Genomic DNA, 20,605 nt, shown 5'->3' with positions numbered 1-20,605 from the left:
ATGAGCTTTTAAGGACCACATTAACATACCTGTAGGCCTGTGTTTCCATGGTCACCCTTAGGACCACGGATGCTGCTGTCAGAACCTGACTCGCCCTTCGTGGAGGAAGTTCAAATCATATTCTTAAGCTTTGCTCCACAATAAATCATTCAGACTGTACAGTGTGATGTTATCAGGATTTGTTACATACAGAAAACAAACAACAAGAAAAAAACTGACACCATAGCATGCAGCTAAAATGCTATTTGCCGTGGTTCTCATGTAAGGAATGCGTGGGTCATGGAAGAGTTGTGGAGCCCTGCTATTGACAGGGACCAGAATTATATTATAAACACTGCTGCTACATATTTTCCTACTGCGCTTTCATGCTGAGGAGTTAGATAGAATTAATAAAATAATATATATAATAATAACTATAGATAAAATAATATAGGCAACTCACTGGGTCTCCTCTGAGTCCTTTATCTCCTGGGATACCTGGAATTCCTTTAACGCCCGTCATGCCCTTTAGCAGAATATTTATCTTTAGTCTTAAATTTAAGGCTAGGTGTTTCAGATTAAAACTACACAATATCACCTAGATATTGATAATTAATCATGTTAATGTTAAACACTCAAACCCTGGAGTGTGATTGATAAAAACTGTAATGGAATACATTAGAACAAATACATTCTAATGTACCCAAGGCAGAAAAAAACATGGAAGATAAAGATCTTTACTGGGCTGCCAGAATCTCCTTTTTCTCCTGCCGCTCCTGCTGATCCAGTGTCACCCTAAAGGTGAAAGATCAGTGAATCAGACCCATCATGAATGTCTTCATGCCATAGAAACAGACTGCACTAGGAAAAATACGTTGCCATTGGTAATAAAGTGGGATAATATAGCTCATGCTTTATACTGCTAAAACATTTGTTGTTTTTTTTGTGCTTAAGATTGAACACAGTTACCTGTTCTCCATCCACTCCATCCAAACCATGTTCTCCATGTTCCCCCTATCAGGTGAAGATGAAGCAGGCATGCAGATACAATAAAGTTAGAATGGAGATGCTTTTATATTTCTGGAAAGGTATCTGTTATAAAGTACAGTGTTTATTTTGATATAACATACAGTATTTATATTTATTTTACATCCAGTGAGCTTCAGGAGACTTCAGGGAATGGTTTGTTTTCTTGTCATCATTTTAATACAACTGCATAATTGCAATGTCTCTTATTAAGGCAGAATTACAATTAGAGAAAATAGTATTGAAAATTAAATGAAAATGTGTAGCTAATTAACCTAAAGTAAATGTGTTGTTGTCAACAAGGCCTTCAATTGAGTCGCAGATGCCACAGTCAAATGACACTAAAAATACAAATTCCCAGAGAAATAGTGGTACAGTAAGCCATCATATTGAAAGATGTGGGAATAGTTAAACTTACAGAGGATGAAGCTGATATTTTCTCAAAGTGATGCAAATGTTTCTTAACTATTTATTTATCACAGGTATTTTCAATCCTGTCCTTGTGATGCACAGTTAATCCATTTTTATTCCATTCCACACCCAAGTACACCCTAGTCTATACACTGTATATTGCTGATTACCTGACTTAAATGCATTATCAAAGACAAAAAATATAATGAATGGATGGGGCCTTAATTGAAAATCTTTCATCTTTTTCTCTGTCTCTCTTTCATACACTGAACTACCAAATGACAGTAGCATCAGTTGTAGTTTATTCAGATATTCAGATCTATGGCATTAATATTATTGTGTGTTTGTCTCAATCCTGAAGATAAAATAGTTACAGTAGTACATTTGGCTTCACAGTTTAATATTTTAAAAGAGTTGTTATCTGCATTAATGCATATTCATATAGTGAAAAATTGCAGTACTCACCATATCACCCCTGTAGCCTCTGCCTCCCTGTGGATAATTTTAAGGTGAAAATAATTTAGGTCAAAGATTTAATGCAGGAATGTTTGCCTTAGAATGAGTCACATGAAGTGAGTTGAACCGCTGGTACCTTAAGACCTCGTCTTCCTGGACAGCCCTGGTGTCCCTGTGTCCCATTAAGTCCTGGCAGCCCCCTATCACCCTGCAACATAACACTGGACATTTAATAAAGAAAACCAACATTTGTGTTGACATAAAATACATAGATAGTGACTTAGGCCAAAGCGACCTGGGAGTCTGTTGGAAATGTGAGCAAGGTTAGATGCAGATTTAAAACCAGTTAAAGTCTTACGGATCCTCCTTCGTCTCCAGGATACCCAGAATATCCTCTTTGACCTGGAGAGCCCTATTTAGAGGTAAAAAAGATTGAAATAACTAAATAGCATTTAAATAACTGCCCCATAGCTTCAACACAATGCACATCCTGTCTGATATTGAAAAATGAGCACATCACCTTTAGCCCTGCAGGTCCCCGGGGGCCTCGCGTCCCCTCATGACCTGCACATTTACACATGACATGACAGCACTCTCTTGATGTCACGCTGTCCTACAGGTGATGGAGACATTAACATGATCAGGAGTTTTAAATGCATTAACACAGCAGTAAAGGTCAGGTGTAACATCCCCTTTGGAAGCATATCATACACTCCTCAGTGCAGCATACAATACACTCCTCAGTGCAGTATACTATACACTCCTCAGTGCAGTATACTATACACTCCACAGTGCAGTATACTATACACTCCTCAGTGCAGTATACTATACACTCCTCAGTGCTGTATACTATACACTCCACGGTGCTGTATACTATACACTCCTCAGTGCTGTATACTCTACACTCCTCAGTGCTGTATACTATACACTCCACAGTGCTGTATACTATACACTCCACAGTGCTGTATACTATACACTCCACAGTGCTGTATACTATACACTCCTCAGTGCTGTATACTATACACTCCACAGTGCTGTATACTATACACTCCTCAGTGCTGTATACTCTACACTCCTCAGTGCTGTATACTATACACTCCACAGTGCTGTATACTATACACTCCACAGTGCTGTATACTATACACTCCTCAGTGCTGTATACTATACACTCCACAGTGCTGTATACTATACACTCCACAGTGCTGTATACTATACACTCCTCAGTGCTGTATACTATACACTCCACAGTGCTGTATACTATACACTCCACAGTGCTGTATACTATACACTCCTCAGTGCTGTATACTATACACTCCACAGTGCTGTATACTATACACTCCACAGTGCAGTATACTCTACACTCCTCAGTGCTGTATACTATACACTCCTCAGTGCTGTATACTATACACTCCACAGTGCAGTATACTATACACTCCTCAGTGCAGTATACTATACACTCCTCAGTGCAGTATACTATACACTCCTCAGTGCTGTATACTATACACTCCTCAGTGCTGTATACTATACACTCCACAGTGCAGTATACTCTACACTCCTCAGTGCTGTATACTATACACTCCTCAGTGCTGTATACTATACACTCCTCAGTGCTGTATACTATACACTCCTCAGTGCAGCACAGAGCAAAAACTCAACACTGTCTTCCCTTTTCATTCTGCCACAGAGTGAACTGCACAGGTACAGCTGCTAATGCAGTTTTATGATAGCTTACCCTGATTAGGTAACACTCATATGCTTATTTGTTTGTGTCATGAGGATACTAAAATCACTATATCATATTGTAAAGTCACAAAAGATAAAAAAATGTTTATCTTCTAATGTTGAGAATGAAATGTTTCAGATTTTAATTATTGCATCTTGTGGGGAAAAATCACAGTGGTTTAATCACAACCACTAATAATCATTTAATTTAATTTGTCTGACCTGCTAGGCCTGTTGTAATGTACACTGAGATCTTTTTTCATTGTTAATCCTCTTTTTCCACCAAGAAATATTGTCACATGAGAATGAAGACAAATCTAATCTGACCATATTTCTATGGGTTCTGCTTTCGCATGTATGTGACAGTGTAGTGACTCACAATCTGCTTCTGCACGGCACTGGCCACACTTTGCATGGCAATACTGAGAGGCTCGCTGTAGCCAAATCCCCGCCCAAACTCCACCTTCTGTAGCTCCGAGATGCTCTGGACTCCCTCCAGAGCTACAGTCAGCAGTGCATGGACTCCTGACACGCAAAAGTCTTTAATTAACACTGCAGGTTCGTAGAAATCCGTGTGCTACAACATCACCTCTTATGCTGATACATGCTGTTTGTAAAAAAAAAAGTTGCATTGAAATGCATTAAAGTTGCATTTATAAATAACACAGAATCTGAATGTCACAGATGTAGAACAGGCAGTAAAAAAAAACCAGGAAGGAGTCTCCAACTGAAGAGTTATGCTAAAGGAATGTAAATAAAACTGGACATAAAAGTGCACTACCTGGAACACAAGAAGCCAACTTAACATTTAATGACAGACAAAAGGTCAAAAAACACAAAGGACTAATAATGAGCACAACATAATGACATAATAACCCCCAGCTGCTGCATGAGACACAACACACGCCCACCTGAGGGAGGTGTGGTGAGCAATCTTAACAAAAAACACATGTAGCACAAGACAGATGATAAAGAAACACCACAATCACAGCCACCGCTGCATAACGGAGGCTAAAGGCAAGGGACAACCATTGTACCGAAAAGTCTTTTTTGGTATTACAACTTGCACCTCATCTTGCCTCTGAGTATATGTTAGTTTTTCAGTGAAGTAAACATAGATACATTACTGTATATATAATGATAAAGAACATTTTATTCCCTTACCACTTTTCCTGAGATTCTCTGAGGCAAGCCTGAGGTCTTCAACAGATGCATCCAGGCCATCAGTGAAGATGATCAGGACCTGAGGACCATTTAGGTTGGACATTCAGATTTAATTTAGTTACTTGGCTTGATTTTACTTTATATATTTACATGTATTCATCCCGAAAGAAGAACACTGACATTCTCATTAGAAATTGTGAAAGAAGAAGATGCTTTTCAGTGCATGTGTGCCGACATTGCCATTAACAGGCTCACCTTCGCCCCAACAATGGAGTGTGCAAATTTATCCTGGAAAGAGTGCAGGAGCTGAGGGTTGAATGCCAGTGGTTGAGATAGCTGCAGTGCCATCACTTTGTTCAGCACATCATCACTATATGTCTCAAAGTTCGTGTCGTAGAGTATCTTGCCACCCCTGTCAACCAATCGAAAGCCTGTGCGGGTTTCCAGTGTTGGCTTGTCAATACAACACACATTATACAGTTTCGAGACGTGCCTGATGATCTCTGGCAGATGGACTTGGAGTTGAAACTGGCCAGTGAATAGAGACTGTGAGCTTGTACGGACACGGGAGATATCAAATCCAATACCAATTTCAACAGTGCAACCTGTGAGGAAAAATATATAAGAATTCCTGGAACACATGAAATGGATATTGTGTGGCCGAGGGAAATTATGCCATTCGATAACAATGATGCTGCATCACATAATAGATATCTCAATACTATGTGGCTACACCTCTATGTATGTTCAGCTGTATTCAGAAATAAATTTTCTTTGTACTTACTGGATGCAGTTTCAGGTGGTTCTTGATCATTGCAAAGGATATCAATCACCTTCTGCGTGGTTGTGTTGAGTTTCAAGTGGTCAAAATTGTCCAGTAAAAACACCCTGTCTTTAGCTATTTGGCGGAGCTGTTCTTGTGAGATTTCACCTATGCCCACTGCAAGTATCCCGATGCCCTTGGCCCTCAGCTTCTCAGCAGCGTCTTGGACTTCGTCCGTTGACTCTCCATCAGTGATCAGCAGCAGGTTCTGGGAGATGCCACTTTGCAAGCGGCTCCCTTTGTCGGCTTGGAAGAACTCCTGAACTTTAGTCAGAGCAGCCCCGATGTACGTCCCATCTTTCATCTGCTTGATGTCCTGGATGGCTTTCTTCACAGCATCTGCGTCCTTAAATTCATTCAAGTAAAACTCCTTTCTGTATCCTGTACTGAACTGGGCTATACCTATTCTGAAGAGGTCCTCTCTGATGCGAAGACTGTCAACGAGGCTGAGCAGGAAATTGATCATGATCTTCCAGGGCTGGCTTTTGATGCTCTCAGAGCCATCAATCAAAATAACCAAATCAGCTGATTGTTTCGTACATTCTGCAAAACATCAAGATCAAGTAGATTCTAAGCACTATGTCATTCTGACGAAGGTGAAAACTGTGAAATCACACAAAGCATATGCTTGGTGTATTTTCGTATTTAGTATTTCATAGATTCAGATGAGGAGCAGCATGTTTTTTTTTAATCACATGCTTGCTAATAAGCTAATAAAGTTTATAATAAGCTAATAAAACCCAGTTTAAAGCCTCGTATTTTAGGCTGACTTATATCCTGATGCCACGTACTCACCCAGTTTTGTGTTGTTGCAGATGGCACTGGAGATGTTACGCTGTAGGGCTTTCAACGCTTCATAGTCATCAACCTGGAAAACCTTACTTTTGTCTCTGGTGATGATCTCTAGCTCACTACGTTTCGCACTGGCCACGCCAATACCATACACGCTAACTCCACGAGAATGAAGATCATTAGATGCTTTTGGTAAATCCTCTGGGTCTGTGGCTTCACCGTCTGTGATAACAAACAGCAGCTGTGGGACCCCTTGTTTGGCTCTTCCGCCGCTGTCAGGGCCAAAGTGCTGTAGGCAGTACTGCAGAGCCTTGCCCGTGTAGGTGTTTCCACCAGGGGATCTCAGAGCACTGATGGCTGCCTGAACTTGTTTGGTGCTGTCATACTGGTTAAGGAGGAAATGGACTTGAGGGGTGTCCGAATAGACAATTGTGCAAAATCGGACGTTATCTTGCCCAACTTGAGTGGTTTTCACTACTGAATTCATGAAGACCTTCATGCTCTCAAAGTCCTTTTCAGCGATGCTATATGAACCATCCACTAAGAAGACAACGTCTGCCACCTGTGATTTCGGACATTCTAAAGAAGGAAACAATTTATTTTTATATGTATTTAATTATTTATGTTTGAAATAAAAATCTTGTGGTTAATTTGTAATTCAGTCTTCAATTAAATTGAATACCCTATACCTGTGAAGGAATTTGTATGGAAGTAATTAAAGTGTACTAAAAGTTGTGATCACCTGCCTTATAACTATAACATTGTGCACATGCAATTATATTTCATATTGGCATCACTCACCATCAGCAGAAGTGCAGATCTTTAATTGCAGATCTTCACGTAAGAACTCCAAGGCATCAAAATCCCTCTCCATATACACATGGCCTGTAGGGAGGCTGATCTGGCTCAGCTGAGCATGGTCAGCATGTTCCACTCCTATGGAATAAATGATTATACCTTTGTCCTTGAGGGCTTTGGCTGGGAGGCTTACCTCATCCTGGGCCTTGCCATCTGTGATCAGAATAAGGAACTGTGGAGCACCAGGACGGCCTCCCATGGATGGATCAAAGGAACTTGACAAGGATCTCAGTGCATGTCCCATTAAAGTGTTTTGGCCCAGCTGCTGCATGCCATTAATGGCGTCTTGTATTTGTTGTTTGTCATGAACGCTATTGAGGCCAAGTACATCCAGTGGGTATGAGCTGAACTGCGTTACTCCAACCTGCACACTTTTGCTTCCAATTATAAACTCAGACACCAAGGCATTCATGAACCTCTTCATCTTCTGGAAGTCTTGTGGAGCAATGCTGCCTGAGCCATCAACCAAGAAGATGATATCCGCTAGCATGTCCTTGCAGGCTATGAGAATGAAGATGAAATGAGTGCCAACATAATCCTCAGCGACTGACAACATGTTAATTAATGTTTTGAATAGGACAATAATGCTTTGTGAACACACACACACACACACACACACACACACACACACACACACACACACACACAAGCACAAACACACACACACACACACACACACACACACACACACACACACACACACACACACACACACACACACACACACATATATATACTGTGGTTACTAAATAACCACTATAAACTATATACTAAATAACCACTTATATGACACCTTACCCTCTTCTGAACAAATATCAGCGATAATTTCTGTCTTAAGGGGCGTCAGTGCATCAAAGTTGGTTACGAAGAACATCTTCTTAGAGTTGTCTGCTATTTCCAGGAGCTCAGGCTCATTTGCAGCTTTTACTCCAATGGCGTAGATAGACACGCCCTGTTCCCTCAGCTTATCTGCTGGCTCTTTTACCCGATCCTGCGACTCTCCATCAGTGATGACGATAAGAATTTCAGGAACTTTATGGCTACGCGTCTCTTTGGCCTTCTTGAAGAGTGGGCCCATGAAGGTGAGACCCTTGCCTGTCTCTGTGCCTCCTCCTATCTGGACAATGTCATTTACAGCTTTTTCAATGGAAGTTCTGTCTTTATATTCCATCACTGTAAACTCCAGGGTGGGCGTATCGGCAAACTTGACCACACCCACACGGACTCGATTTGGCCCGATAGTAAACACCAGCAGAAACTCCAGGATGAACCTTTTCATCTCCTCAAAATCTGGAGGATTAATACTCCCGGAATGGTCAATGAGGAAATAGATGTCTGCTTCTTCTGTCTGTTTACATCCTAAAATTGCAGCATGGAGGAAATAGTGTACAGGTTTGTTTGACATATTTCATGTGTGATGTATCACAAAAGGCTTTACATTGCTGGGGTCATAGTATAGGTCAACATTGCTCAATATCAATATAGGTCAATCAAGGGTCACAATATAATGTCTTACCTTGCTTTAAGTTGTATGTATTGGTCTTAACAGCAGTTGACTGGACAACATTGTTACACAGAGTGTTCCTCAGAATTTTGTCCATATTCCTAAGCCTAGCAAAGCTCTCTACACTGAACACAAACCTTCTGGCAGGGTAAGATGCGATCTCTGTTAGCTGTTTTACGTTGATTCCTGTGATCCCCAAAGCATAGACCTGGACCCCAGAGCGCCTAAGCTTTAGAGCCTCCGTGGTGACATTATCCTCGGACGTGCCGTCTGTGATGATGACCGCAATCTGCTGCACACCGAAGGCCCTTCGGCTGCCGAGCTCCTTGCTAAAGACTTTCTCTCTTGCGAACTTCAGGGCTTTGCCAGTGTACGCCTTCCCACCCCGGTATGGCAAAATTCCAACATACTGCAGGATATCATCCTTGTCGTCAAAAGTGTTGAGGTAGAACTCAGCCTTGGGTGTGTCACTGTACAGCACCATCCCCACCCTCACACCTTTAGACTTCATGTCCAGGCCACTGATGATGCGCTGTAGGAAACTGCGCACCAGCTTGAAGTTGTCCATGGTGACACTGTCCGACACGTCCAGTATAAAAACAATATCTGCCAGCTGTGCTGACTTGCATTCTGTGAAAGAAATGAAAACATGTGAAAAGATTTAAACATCTGAAGTATTAGTAGAAAGGCATAATACTTCTTCAACAAACAAACCTTGTGGCTGGAGAAACTGCGAAATACCAATATATACTATAATATACCATAACATACTATAATATAAAATGCTTATATAAGCTTATATACCCAAACATACAAGTTGCTTATGTGATACATTTCTACATGGATGCGAACCCTGTAGATTTATCTACTGCTTTTGCTAAATGCACTTAAAACCTGCTTCTTGCTATGTAACACAAACTAATTTCCAGTTTTGGATTTAGGTTCAACACCATCACTGTTAATTCAGCATTGAGGATTAGCTGTGCCATTCTGTTGCTAATCTTTGTATTTTGATTACTCAAGAGAAGACTCAAAATATTATTACTGTTGCTCTACCCGCTGGTTTTGATTTGAGAATATAAAATGTAAAATGCAATTACTGTTAATGCAATTACTATGACAATTTCCCCCACCCCTTTCACCACCCAACAACTGCCTTATTTAATCATATGTATAGAAGAATAGACAAAACTACAGAGCCTCTAAAAGTACATGGTGTACATGTTTGGTGAGCAGCAGTTACTCAAATACTATAATCACCAGAGTATATACAGAAATGCTATGAAGAGCATAGGGTCAAACGAAGTGTAGTGATGTATTTAGCATTTAGTTTAGCCATGCTATCAGCACCTTGAAGAGAAATACAATGCTCTTGGGAGCTGCTGCATTAAGATTGTGCACTAAACATCCTACAAAGTCAGAAACATCTTCATTCACGATGGCGATATACATACATAGAATAGCACGTAGCATAATGGCCTGTTTTGTATATCAGTTTACCATGGATGGAAACGACGATGGGAAGCATCTTATGCTCACCTGATGCACTTTATATTGTCAGCATTATGAATTTAAAGTAAATTTGGTTTTTTCACAGTAACACCAAATGTTTCTCCATTCTTAATTGACTTTGCCTCATTTGTATTTTACACTTGTAAAATTTTATAAAATGATTAATGATGCAACGAATACTTCACCACTTAGTAACTGGTGTTCTCTAGGTCTTTAATTTAAAACAAATTACAAGTCCCTCCACAGATACCATAGAAAATTAATATTAATACTAATTAATTAAAATGATTAATTTCTTTGAAAATGGCAAACTAACCTCCAGTTACGTTAAGAACTTCTTTAGTTTCGATAACAGTCCTCACATCTTGTGCTATTTCTCCAACACTTCTACTTGCAGTGTAGAAGGTTTTTTGCGGAGGTGCAATGACGGTTCTTTCCACAGGAGGACTATCGCTGCTGGTTCTCGGGAGTACAATTTCTGTAGTCGTTATCTCCTTGCGTAAGTCAACATTGATGATGGTCACGCCTTCTTTCTGTAAGGTTCGCACTGCCCTGGCTGTACTGTCAATAGACTCTCCTGAACTTAACACCAGCAGGTACTGCTTGTAGCCATGTGCGATTCGGCTGCCTGATGTAGTGTTGAGGATTTGACCACGGATGTAATCCATCGCCTTTCCAAGTTTACGCGGCTCTCCGGTGCTTCTGATTTGGAATTTGCGAATGAGTGCGAGGGCCTCATTTCGGGTTTTGTAAGCATTGAAGAGGAACTCCACTGAAACGTCTTCACTGAACTGAGCCAGGGCCATTCGGTTGGATGCGCTCCCCACGTTCAGTTGCGTGGCTAGCCGTATGAGAATCTGCGTTACCTGTTGGAGTTGCTCAGCCGAGCTATCCACCAAGACAAACACGTCCGACAGTTTTGGCGCTAGAGCTGAAATAAAGATATAACAAAAATAGAAGTGTCTGACAGTATTGATAAACGGAAAAGCCAGTGTAGGCATGGATTAACATAAAGCAAATGTGTTTTCCCAACAAAGTAAAAAATTATTCAAGCACTATGACTTGAACCATCTGTGTTGAACAATGACAAAATACACATTTTTAAAATATATTTAACATCAAATGATTTGGAGTTTATATTTGAAATAGTAGAAATGAATGGCCACAGAATTACCCTGCTGCTGGTCCTCCATAGAGACGCACACTTTGTCCATTGTACTGCCAGTGGCTTTCAGCAGCTCTTGATAGTTGTCAAAGCTGATCACAAAACGTTCATGTGGTTTGTTGGCAATGAACTGCAGCTCTTTCATGTCAACTGAACCTATCCCCACGGTGAAAATCAAAAAGCCCTGCTTACGCAGGTTCTTCGATGGCATTTTCATATCATCAGCTGAGTCTCCATCTGTGACCACCACTAAAATCTGAGGCACGTTCTGCATGGCCCGACTGTCATGAGCTTTGGTGAAGTAACTGTCCTGAATGAAGCGAAGGGCTTTTCCTGTTTCAGTGCCTCCTTTTCGATAGACAATTTTGTCCAGTTTTACCTGCAGGTCGTTCTTGTCTGTGTAGTCTCCGATCAGAATCTCTGTGTGAGGGTCGTTGCTAAACTGCACGACTCCCACCCTGACTTTGTTAGGCCTAAGATCAAGACCCATGATGAATGTGTGGAGGAACTGCTTCACCTTCAGAAAGTTGTCGTCACCGATGCTACTAGAACCATCCACAAGGAAGACAATATCAGCCAAATTTGCCTTGCATCCTGGAGATTAGAAACATGTAACACATTAATACCACACAAGTCACATCACTTCCTTACACAGCTGCATTGTTTTCTAAAGTTTTTTTAAATGTTGAGTAATTCTTTGTATTGGCTTAGAGTTGGTTATTTCTGGTACTGCCTGTAAATGTCACCTCAAGTGTTCAAGTAATTCCAATACACCACTGCTAATGTTTAGGTGCTACTGACCAATGCTACTTTACCTTGTGGCACCTGAGATACTTGACGTTTGACTTCCTCCACTGTGGTGCATAGAACCTGGATGAAACCCTGGGAGATCTCCTGCAGGGCTGTGAAATCATCCACATTGTAGATGTGATGGTCATGTGGATCAGTGGCAATCTCCTTTAGTTGTTTCATATCAGCATCTTTGATTCCAATGGCATACAGGATAATCCCCTGTTGTTTCATTTCCCGTGCAAATGGCTCCACGTCATCCTGCGACTGTCCGTCCGTGATGACCACAGCGATCTGAGGGACTCCCTCTTTAGCACGGCTTCCGGCAGCTTCCACAAACTGCTGTCTCAGCAGGAACGCTAGCCCCAGACCGGTTCTGGTGCCACCACCCTTGTATGGTAGGGTTGTGATGTAGTTGAGGACCTCCTGTTTGTCTTGGAAGCTGTTAAGGTAGAATTCCATGCGGGGTTCGTTGCTGTACTGTACCATGCCAATTCGAACCTTGTCAAGCCTCACATCTAAGCTGTTTACTAAAGTGATGAGGAAATCCCGGATCTTCTGGAAGTTTTCTGAACCAATGCTCCATGAACCATCCACAAGAAAGACAATATCAGCTAAGGCTTCCTGTGTGCACACTGGAGAGAAAGGAATGTGGGGAAATGTGGTATATTTTAGAACTCCACACCCAGAATCCCCTGGATGACAATTTCAAACATCATTGAAATAATGCATGCATTAATTTAAAATAATGCTGTACATGGACCTGTTTTCTGTGCATGGCTGGCAAGAAGACATGATGCAGAGATGAAGACAAACAGCAGTCCCCTTATCGTCCCCATGACCTCAGTGTCCCCTAAAGCCTGGGAAACAGACAAGCTCTGTGTGAGGACATGCTTCCCACAGAAGTGAATAACAACCCTTTGATGTGGTGTGTAGGCGATCATTTAAATGTGTACTTTATCTTAGGGGTTAGGGTTAGGGTTTACAGGCATCACAGAAACAACACTACTACTGATGCAGATTTCAGAGCTGTTGTCTCAGGCCCATCTGTTGTAATGCCTTTGAGAGCTTGTGTGGAACTTCAAAAGTTGTAGCTGAATCAACAAATGTTCCCTCAATCAGTGTTCACGAAAGATTTTTGATCATCTTTTAATACCGAGACGTCCCCTAAAATGAACCCTAAAATTAATTCAACACTCTATTGATATGTGTTTATTTTACTTTAGGGTAATGTTTTATGTTTCCAACTTTTCCAACCTTCTGGCAGCAGAAAGTGAAGACCTGTTCCTATTTTGGTGTGACTGCACCCTGCAGGCTGTGCACAAATCAAGGTCCATGAAGACATGGTGTAGGAGTTGTGGAGCATCTGCAGTGGCCAACATAGAGTCCTGACCTTGATTTCACTAACCGAAACATCAACAGTAAGGCAGGTGTCCATGTACATTTGCCTATAAAGTATATATCTGAAGTGCCAGTATGACAAATAGTATAAACCATGAAAATGAGCCCTGGATCATTATAACCTGGTAGGTGACATTCCCCTGGCATTTCTCCAAGCTTGATTAATCACTTTTCCAGTGTTCCTGTGTCCACTGATGATGTGTTTTCCAACAATCCAGCTGGCATTGTGCATAGGCTATATACAACTTCTGGGCCATGGAAGCCCATTAGAAGAAGCTCCCTGTGCACACTTCTTGTGCTGATGTTGCTTGCTGTGGCAGCCTGGGATACTGCAGCTAGTGATTCACAGGAGGATGTACCTCTGTGTCTTTTACAGTCTTCAGAGGTAGAATGTTGAATAAAAATGTCCACAAGTTATAGTCATTAAGTGACTGGATGTGGAGCAGTTCCAAGCTCTGAATAATAATCCTGTCTTTGATAAGGTCTGAAGCGTTTCCTGAGCTGACTGCTCGTTCTAATGCTGTGCTTTGTGGCTGAGATAGAAACAGCTGCTCATGATCACTCCCACTAAGTCAAAGGAGGTGAAGAATGGTGCACAGTGAGAGCTGAGCACAGTCAAGGGCAGTGAAGAAATATATTATACCTTTGAAAAAAATTGTAGAGATATCAAAATTCATTTTGGCAAAGAAAATACTTTCAGACTAATCAGAGCAGTGGAGTAAATTCCTTGGTAATGCTTTGTTTTGTTAAGATGTAGGAAATCTGTCCAACTCCAATTCATCTAATTCTGTCCAAATGTTAGGGAGACATCTTTGTCCATTTGTTATCAATGCTGCTGTTTAGTTCGATATGACTTTAGTTTGATGTGAAACATTCATTTCTTCACTTGAAACCAACAACTAGTGCCTTGTACTAAATGCCCAGAGGAAGATGCATTGTAACTCATTCTAAAATCAAATCACATTCACATTCCCTTGTCCTGTTTACCCTATTTAAGACTTATTACATCTCAGTGTTATTTATTACAGCTTATTACAGCTCAGTGTTAAAATGTGGCCATATCTGCCATGTAGGACAGTTGATGCAGGATGGTGGTTTGTAGTATGACTGAAAAGGTGAAGGATTCTGTAAAGATGGAGGCTCGGGGATAGAGAATGATTTCAAACCAAACTAAAGTCACCACTTCAAAGGACAAGCATCAGAGCATAGTTTCATATGAAATATTTACAAGAATCAAAACTGTCTGTTATAGAGCTTTATCTTGTGCTTGCGAATATACATTATATACATGCTTGCACGTTTATATACATTATTGTTGAAGTTGATTTCACTGTAGTATGCAATTTGGTTTGTGATCTGATAAGCTGTTGCCAGTGGGCCCAGAAGCTGGGTGTAATCAAACATTCAGCATTCATTTTGTCATTTACAGATGGTTAACAATCAAAAATGTTAAGTGAGTCAATGACAATGACAATTTGTCATTTTTCTTTGATGACATTTTTATATTATGATTACAAACGCTGCTAACTCTGACATGGACATTCAAATTTGGTAGACAAGAGGTAAATTACAAGAGACAGGTCAAAAAACATCACCAAAAAACACCCAAGAAACTTCAGAACTACAGAGTACAAGGCTCAGACTCCAAGTAGTACTATAGCAGGTGCTCAACAATGTCCCACAGAAACGACACAGAGAGGACCAAAAGGAGGCGTAGGAGAATACAGGTCCAGTGGTGACGTGAGAAGCATGACTGTGACAGATCCATATTTTTGATCTGTGCAACTTCAGCATCTCAGTCACTGCAGCCTTGTCATAAGGCACAGTTATATCTCCACAGTCTGCAGGTCCTCTGCAGGAAATTCCTCATTATGCATTATTATGGAGACCACTACACAAGAGAACACCACTGGATGGATAAATGCAAACAGGAAAACTGGTAACCTATATCAATTTATAAAGGCACTGCATTTTCATGTTTTCATGTTTCCTCGCCTGACTTTTGCAAAGCTTCTAAAGCCTTTAAAGTTTTCTTAAAAACCTATTTGATTTGAGCCTGGAAAAACTAAATAGTTAGTATTGAGACATATAAACAATATATCCAGGCAAATAGCTTTCTTCCCAGCTGCTCGACATTTCTGTCCTCTGCTTTTCGAAACGAGTGTGGTGACGGACGTTCAACTATTACTGTTCGCTCTTTGTTTATCAAGCTGGGTGAAACTTCTACACCATTGTCCAGTTTAGTTTATAAGCCATTTTGTAAACATCCTACCCACTTTAAAGACCCACGCAAAACCCGCCCGTTTAACAGGAAACAGAGCAGTCGAGACCACAAGCTCCTTTTAAGTCCTCATATGGAGCCAGACTAGTATGCTTTCTGTAAAAGGAAAGGAACCGATGGAAGGATATTAGGACGAAAAACAAAACTGGTCAAAATTTCATATGGTATGCCCAATTAAGAAATAAACGATGGAATTTGCGCCACAACCCGATAAATACAATAAAACAAATACATGGACCGTTGAAGTAAATACATCATCAGTTCATCAGTTTAAACTTTTCCCTCTAAACCCACAAAACCTAGCTCCCAGTCCCCACGCACCGAATTAGGTTTAGGATGTAAATGTTACGAATTAGGATGTAAATGTTACGAATTAGGATGTAAAGCAGATTTTGGGTACACTGCTATAGGCTACTTCACTTTTTAAAAAATTGATGTAGGTTGAGTAAATAAAATGCAGGTTCGCACACAAAGAACATATAAATGACACCCAATTTGGTGATGGTCAGTTTTAAAATCTAGCGTGCAACCGCAAACAAATGTTCGTTTGATCGTTTTTTTTCCTAAAAAGAAAATATATAATAGAAATGAAAATAAACGAATAAAATAAATATTTTAAGTTTAGTATACTTTACCATTGCTGCTGCCTTAATATGTCATGAACAAACACCTAAATTTATATTTGACACAGTACTTAAGCAAATGTTTTGTAATTACCATCAGTTTTACGACTGATTAGAAATGAGCATGCGTTTGGAAAGTTTACTTACATGAGGTTAAGGCGCAGAGTCCGGATTGTCGCTCCTGTGAGGGTTATGAGCGCCTTTCTTGATCTCACCGGCCACACCTCTCCTTGTGTATCTCAGCAGGAAGCTTTCCAAACTTGACAAGAGCTTTACCTCCTTTACTCCTTCTTTGCATTCTTTCTGTCATCATATAATTTCATTTAAATTCCGTCTGTATTTCCAGACCATAACCACAAACACTTAAACATAATCTTTTCATCACAACTATGCAAGCAGTGATAAAGGACGTCAAGAATCAATAACCCAATGATACAGCCATGTAATTAATGAAGATAATGCTACAAAGTGACAGTTCTTCAGGTGACAGACAAACACAAGCCAAAGAAACTTGGAGGAAATGAAGGCACTCCAGATCCAACACCATATTATCACAACTTTGTGCATGTATGTGCTCAGATCATAGTACGGTATAATGGGTTGCAGTCTGCTTTGTATTTCAAAGAAACACAAATCATTCTCAGGTTTTCAAGCAAACTAGATGTTTATTCACCTTTGAATGGATGAAGAATAATTTGTTACTTAAGTTTTATTTAACAAGCAGATTTGATCCATCAATCACACCGAGGTATTTCTTCATGTTTTGAGCTGTTTGTTGTACTGATGCTCTTGGGAAAAACTCTTTGGTCAAGGTGGTACGTATATTTCCCTGCTTCACATATAGAGCCATTGGCTCACAGCCACTGAAGCAGGGTTGGTTGCTAATCTGTGGATGATGTCATTTCTGGCAGTGGACACATGTTGTGTGTCTGGAGGAATGGTGGTGGGGGAAGGTAAAGGGAGTAATCCAGCATACTTTCTGGTAAATATGAGGGCCCTTGGCTGCCACTCCCCTCTTCCATGTCAGCATCATGAATCTTGTGAACTGACTATGGTAGTGACATTTTCATGGACTCTCATGTCAGTTCTGCTTTCAGTCAATGGCCTTACACGGTCAAGACTAGTTTTTCTGCTCAAGTGAAAGAATACAACCCAGGCTATCATTTGATGCAGGATTTCCTTTCGGACTGCACAATGCTAGCTACAACTCATTGCTCACGTCTTTATATCTCTAGTTTGTCCTTTTTTGGTCTCATGCTCTTGTTGCTGTATTGTTATTCTATATTCACTTCGGGATATCCCTGCACTTGTGTCTTGGTCCTGCGCCTCCCCCTTTTGGAATATAGAAGTTAAAGCCAGAAGGGCCACCCATGTGCCTTTGCTCCCTCCTCCCACTCCTGCATACTACCTGACTTGGTCAGCAATGGTAGAACAGCTGTGGAGGATTAGCTGTCTGATGAGAGTAGTTGCTCGTGTAGTTGCCGGCAAGTATCCAGACTGAGGTTCAAACCTTTTCTTCCTCTTAAAACCAAAAAGTAAAAAACAAAAAAACTTTATAGTTTGTGCACAGATTTCACAAAGTAACAGATATTTCCACACTGAAGTCTTCTGTCCTCTGTGCATGTTGATAAAAGCAACATCAAAAGAAAAAAAACTCTTCCTCTTCCTTCTCCTGCTCCTTATCAGTCGAGCTGCCTTCATCACGTGGTGGTGGATGAATGAGGGCGAATGAGGTGTGTGTTGAGGCCCAGGGCACCAAGGGCAGCTGTGATTGGCATTTCACAACATTTCTCACATTTTACATTTTAGATAAATGTTTTTCTTACTATAATCTGGAAACATATCTCAAAAGATACAAACATTTCAAAATGTGATTAACAACACCTTGAACAACAAGGTGCCAAAGTCTATTTTGCTTCATTAACATGAAAGGTCAATTATTGTAATGAGACACACATGCATGCGGATGAGGACAAACACGTTTAAAGAGCAAATTGACAATAGATGCAGATGCAATTAATCTAATTGTCCCCCTACTGGTGGCCCCCAAATACAGCGCAGTTGTCTTGTTGTTTTTGCATTGTGTTCGTCCCTCAGGTGGGAGGGGTCTATGATCCGCCTCAACTGACGGTCATTTGTTTGTCTATATATGTCTTGTCTTTGTACCAGTTGACTGCTGGTCATTGCATCCTTAATTTGGATCTTGTCACGGGTTTTTGGTTTGTGCACTTTATTCATTAAAACCTCCCTTTTCCCTGAGACTTGATCGCTTCCATTTTATTTCGCACTCCCTGCCTGTCACACTAATTGCTAATAGAATTAGATACACACAACATAGATACAGAGCTAGAAAGGACATGGCAAGCATATGTGGAACCATAGCAATACTTCACAATAAAACAGTCTTGTGCTAGGGTATTTATATGTTTGTAATTAATTAGGCAGGAGTCAGGTAGAGGATGATCTGTGTAGTCTATTGGCTGACTCATTCTCCTTTCCTCTGTGTCGAGGATGCTGGGAGTTGTAGGGGGTGTCTTCCCTGTTTTTTTTTTGGGTGGGGTGTTCTGGAGGCCACTCAGGATTTCAGCGTTATAACCTGTTGTGCTTTGTATTTCAGATACAGGGACCATGGTGGCCCAGTTGACAGAGGAGCCCTGTCGACATAAGAGGTTGCCAGCTCTGCAGACTGTTGACTGGACTAGAGTGAGGGTTCTATGGTAACACAATGTCCACTGAGGGTGCCCTAGCCAATGAAAAGGGTTGCACCTGAATTAGGAGGGGTCCAGCAGAGGCCTTGTTGAGGCAGAAGGGTGCACCTCCTTCACCAAATAGGAGACTCTGCTGGACAAGAGGGTGGCCACCATGATTTGGGGGGGCCAAGAGCTTTGGAGATATTTGTTCTCTATGCCCCTGGTGCTGCTCCCTGCGTCCTCTCCCCCCTCACGTTGCTTTGCTCCAGAAAAAAGATACAGTGGTGATATCCCCCCCCCCCATCAGGGGACAGGAGCATTAGTCTAAATAACCCTTATAGGCTAGTTTCTCTGCTTTTTAGCCTTTACTACATCTGGAGGTGTAGAAGATGTTAAATATTGAAGATGCGTAGCTCTCTGGAGCATATAACTCAGTTTATACACTCAGTGTAGAAAGACTGACCATTCTGAAGGGCAGAGCAAAGCCTGCAACAAAGATGAGAGTAAAGGTCAGATGTACTGCATCTTTAAGCAAATCAGCAACCTGCCACATCAGAACTGGTGACAAACACGAGGAGCAGAGACTGAGGAAACCACATCAACAGCACAGTCTGGTGTTGTTTGGCTGTGTTCACTGCACATCTGAAGAGAACATTGCATACAGCTTCCTGTGCCAACAAATTAGAACAGCTGAGCAAGTAAGGAAATAGCAGGAGAAACAGATGTGCACTCTTCCACAGAAATTCATTACTATCAAATCTGAATCTCTAGTTTCTTTGCCAGTTTCTGCTTAATACTACTGTGTAACGATCATTATTCTTTATACATTATTCTTATCACTCCTCTTTATGTTGACTGAATTGGTTTTCTTCAAATGAAAACAATCAAATATGAATGACTGAAAAAAATCACAACAAAGAAACCTATTTCCTTGTTTATTTTATCCCCAGATCCAAACACAGTGCTAAACATGGACACTGATGTCAATTACTTCATCCCATGTGTGTGTACCATCCAGCATGAACATATGTGTGTGTAGAGTGACTGATGGGAGCGATGCATGTTTCATATACATGTATGCAGAGGCGGACGAAGTACTCAATTTCATTACTTGAGTCAAAGTACAGATACCACTGGTCAAATGCTACTCCGATACAAGTGAAAGTTGCATGTTCAAAATCTTACTTAAGTGAAAGTACTGAAGTACTTGCTTTTAAAAATACTTAAGTATTAAAGTACACCTTCCTTCACATTTGTAAAAAAGTTATAGTTTAAAAGTATTATACATCCTACCAAATCCATTTTGGGCATAATAATCATACAGTCTTTGATAATAATCCATAAGGCATATTCCAATGATGTAATATGTAATAATGTGGCGAACGAAAGTTGTTGAGTGGGGGGGGGGG

The 20,605-nt window shown here is 40.8% G+C and overlaps 1 protein-coding gene and 1 long non-coding RNA gene across 3 annotated transcripts in view; one reads left to right on the top strand and one right to left on the bottom strand.

Annotated features, from left to right (window-relative positions):
- col6a4a (collagen, type VI, alpha 4a) overlaps positions 1 to 16,801 on the bottom strand; it is a 27,030-nt gene extending 10,229 nt beyond the window's left edge. For both annotated transcript variants that reach the window (XM_076971516.1, XM_076971517.1), the window contains exons 1-21: positions 16,654 to 16,801; positions 12,965 to 13,061; positions 12,228 to 12,836; positions 11,422 to 12,006; positions 10,564 to 11,178; positions 8,748 to 9,365; positions 8,030 to 8,590; positions 7,175 to 7,732; positions 6,377 to 6,952; positions 5,543 to 6,124; positions 5,014 to 5,363; positions 4,759 to 4,837; positions 3,974 to 4,119; positions 2,393 to 2,485; positions 2,231 to 2,284; positions 2,009 to 2,080; positions 1,882 to 1,908; positions 949 to 993; positions 721 to 774; positions 443 to 505; positions 30 to 95 (exon numbers count right to left, since the gene is read on the bottom strand). In XM_076971516.1, the coding sequence (XP_076827631.1) occupies positions 30 to 95; positions 443 to 505; positions 721 to 774; positions 949 to 993; positions 1,882 to 1,908; positions 2,009 to 2,080; positions 2,231 to 2,284; positions 2,393 to 2,485; positions 3,974 to 4,119; positions 4,759 to 4,837; positions 5,014 to 5,363; positions 5,543 to 6,124; positions 6,377 to 6,952; positions 7,175 to 7,732; positions 8,030 to 8,590; positions 8,748 to 9,365; positions 10,564 to 11,178; positions 11,422 to 12,006; positions 12,228 to 12,836; positions 12,965 to 13,040 (5,829 nt within the window). In that variant the 5' untranslated portion in view covers positions 13,041 to 13,061; positions 16,654 to 16,801. The remainder of the gene's footprint in view (positions 1 to 29; positions 96 to 442; positions 506 to 720; positions 775 to 948; positions 994 to 1,881; positions 1,909 to 2,008; positions 2,081 to 2,230; positions 2,285 to 2,392; positions 2,486 to 3,973; positions 4,120 to 4,758; positions 4,838 to 5,013; positions 5,364 to 5,542; positions 6,125 to 6,376; positions 6,953 to 7,174; positions 7,733 to 8,029; positions 8,591 to 8,747; positions 9,366 to 10,563; positions 11,179 to 11,421; positions 12,007 to 12,227; positions 12,837 to 12,964; positions 13,062 to 16,653) is intronic.
- On the top strand, positions 15,366 to 20,605 carry LOC143474177 (uncharacterized). The gene is made up of 3 exons (XR_013120692.1): positions 15,366 to 15,541; positions 19,124 to 19,894; positions 20,147 to 20,605. It is a non-coding gene; the product is annotated as an uncharacterized LOC143474177 (long non-coding RNA).

Source organism: Brachyhypopomus gauderio, chromosome 13, assembly GCF_052324685.1.
Source record: "Brachyhypopomus gauderio isolate BG-103 chromosome 13, BGAUD_0.2, whole genome shotgun sequence".
Lineage (NCBI taxonomy): Eukaryota > Metazoa > Chordata > Actinopteri > Gymnotiformes > Hypopomidae > Brachyhypopomus > Brachyhypopomus gauderio.
This window is presented reverse-complemented; position numbering and strand designations above follow the sequence as displayed.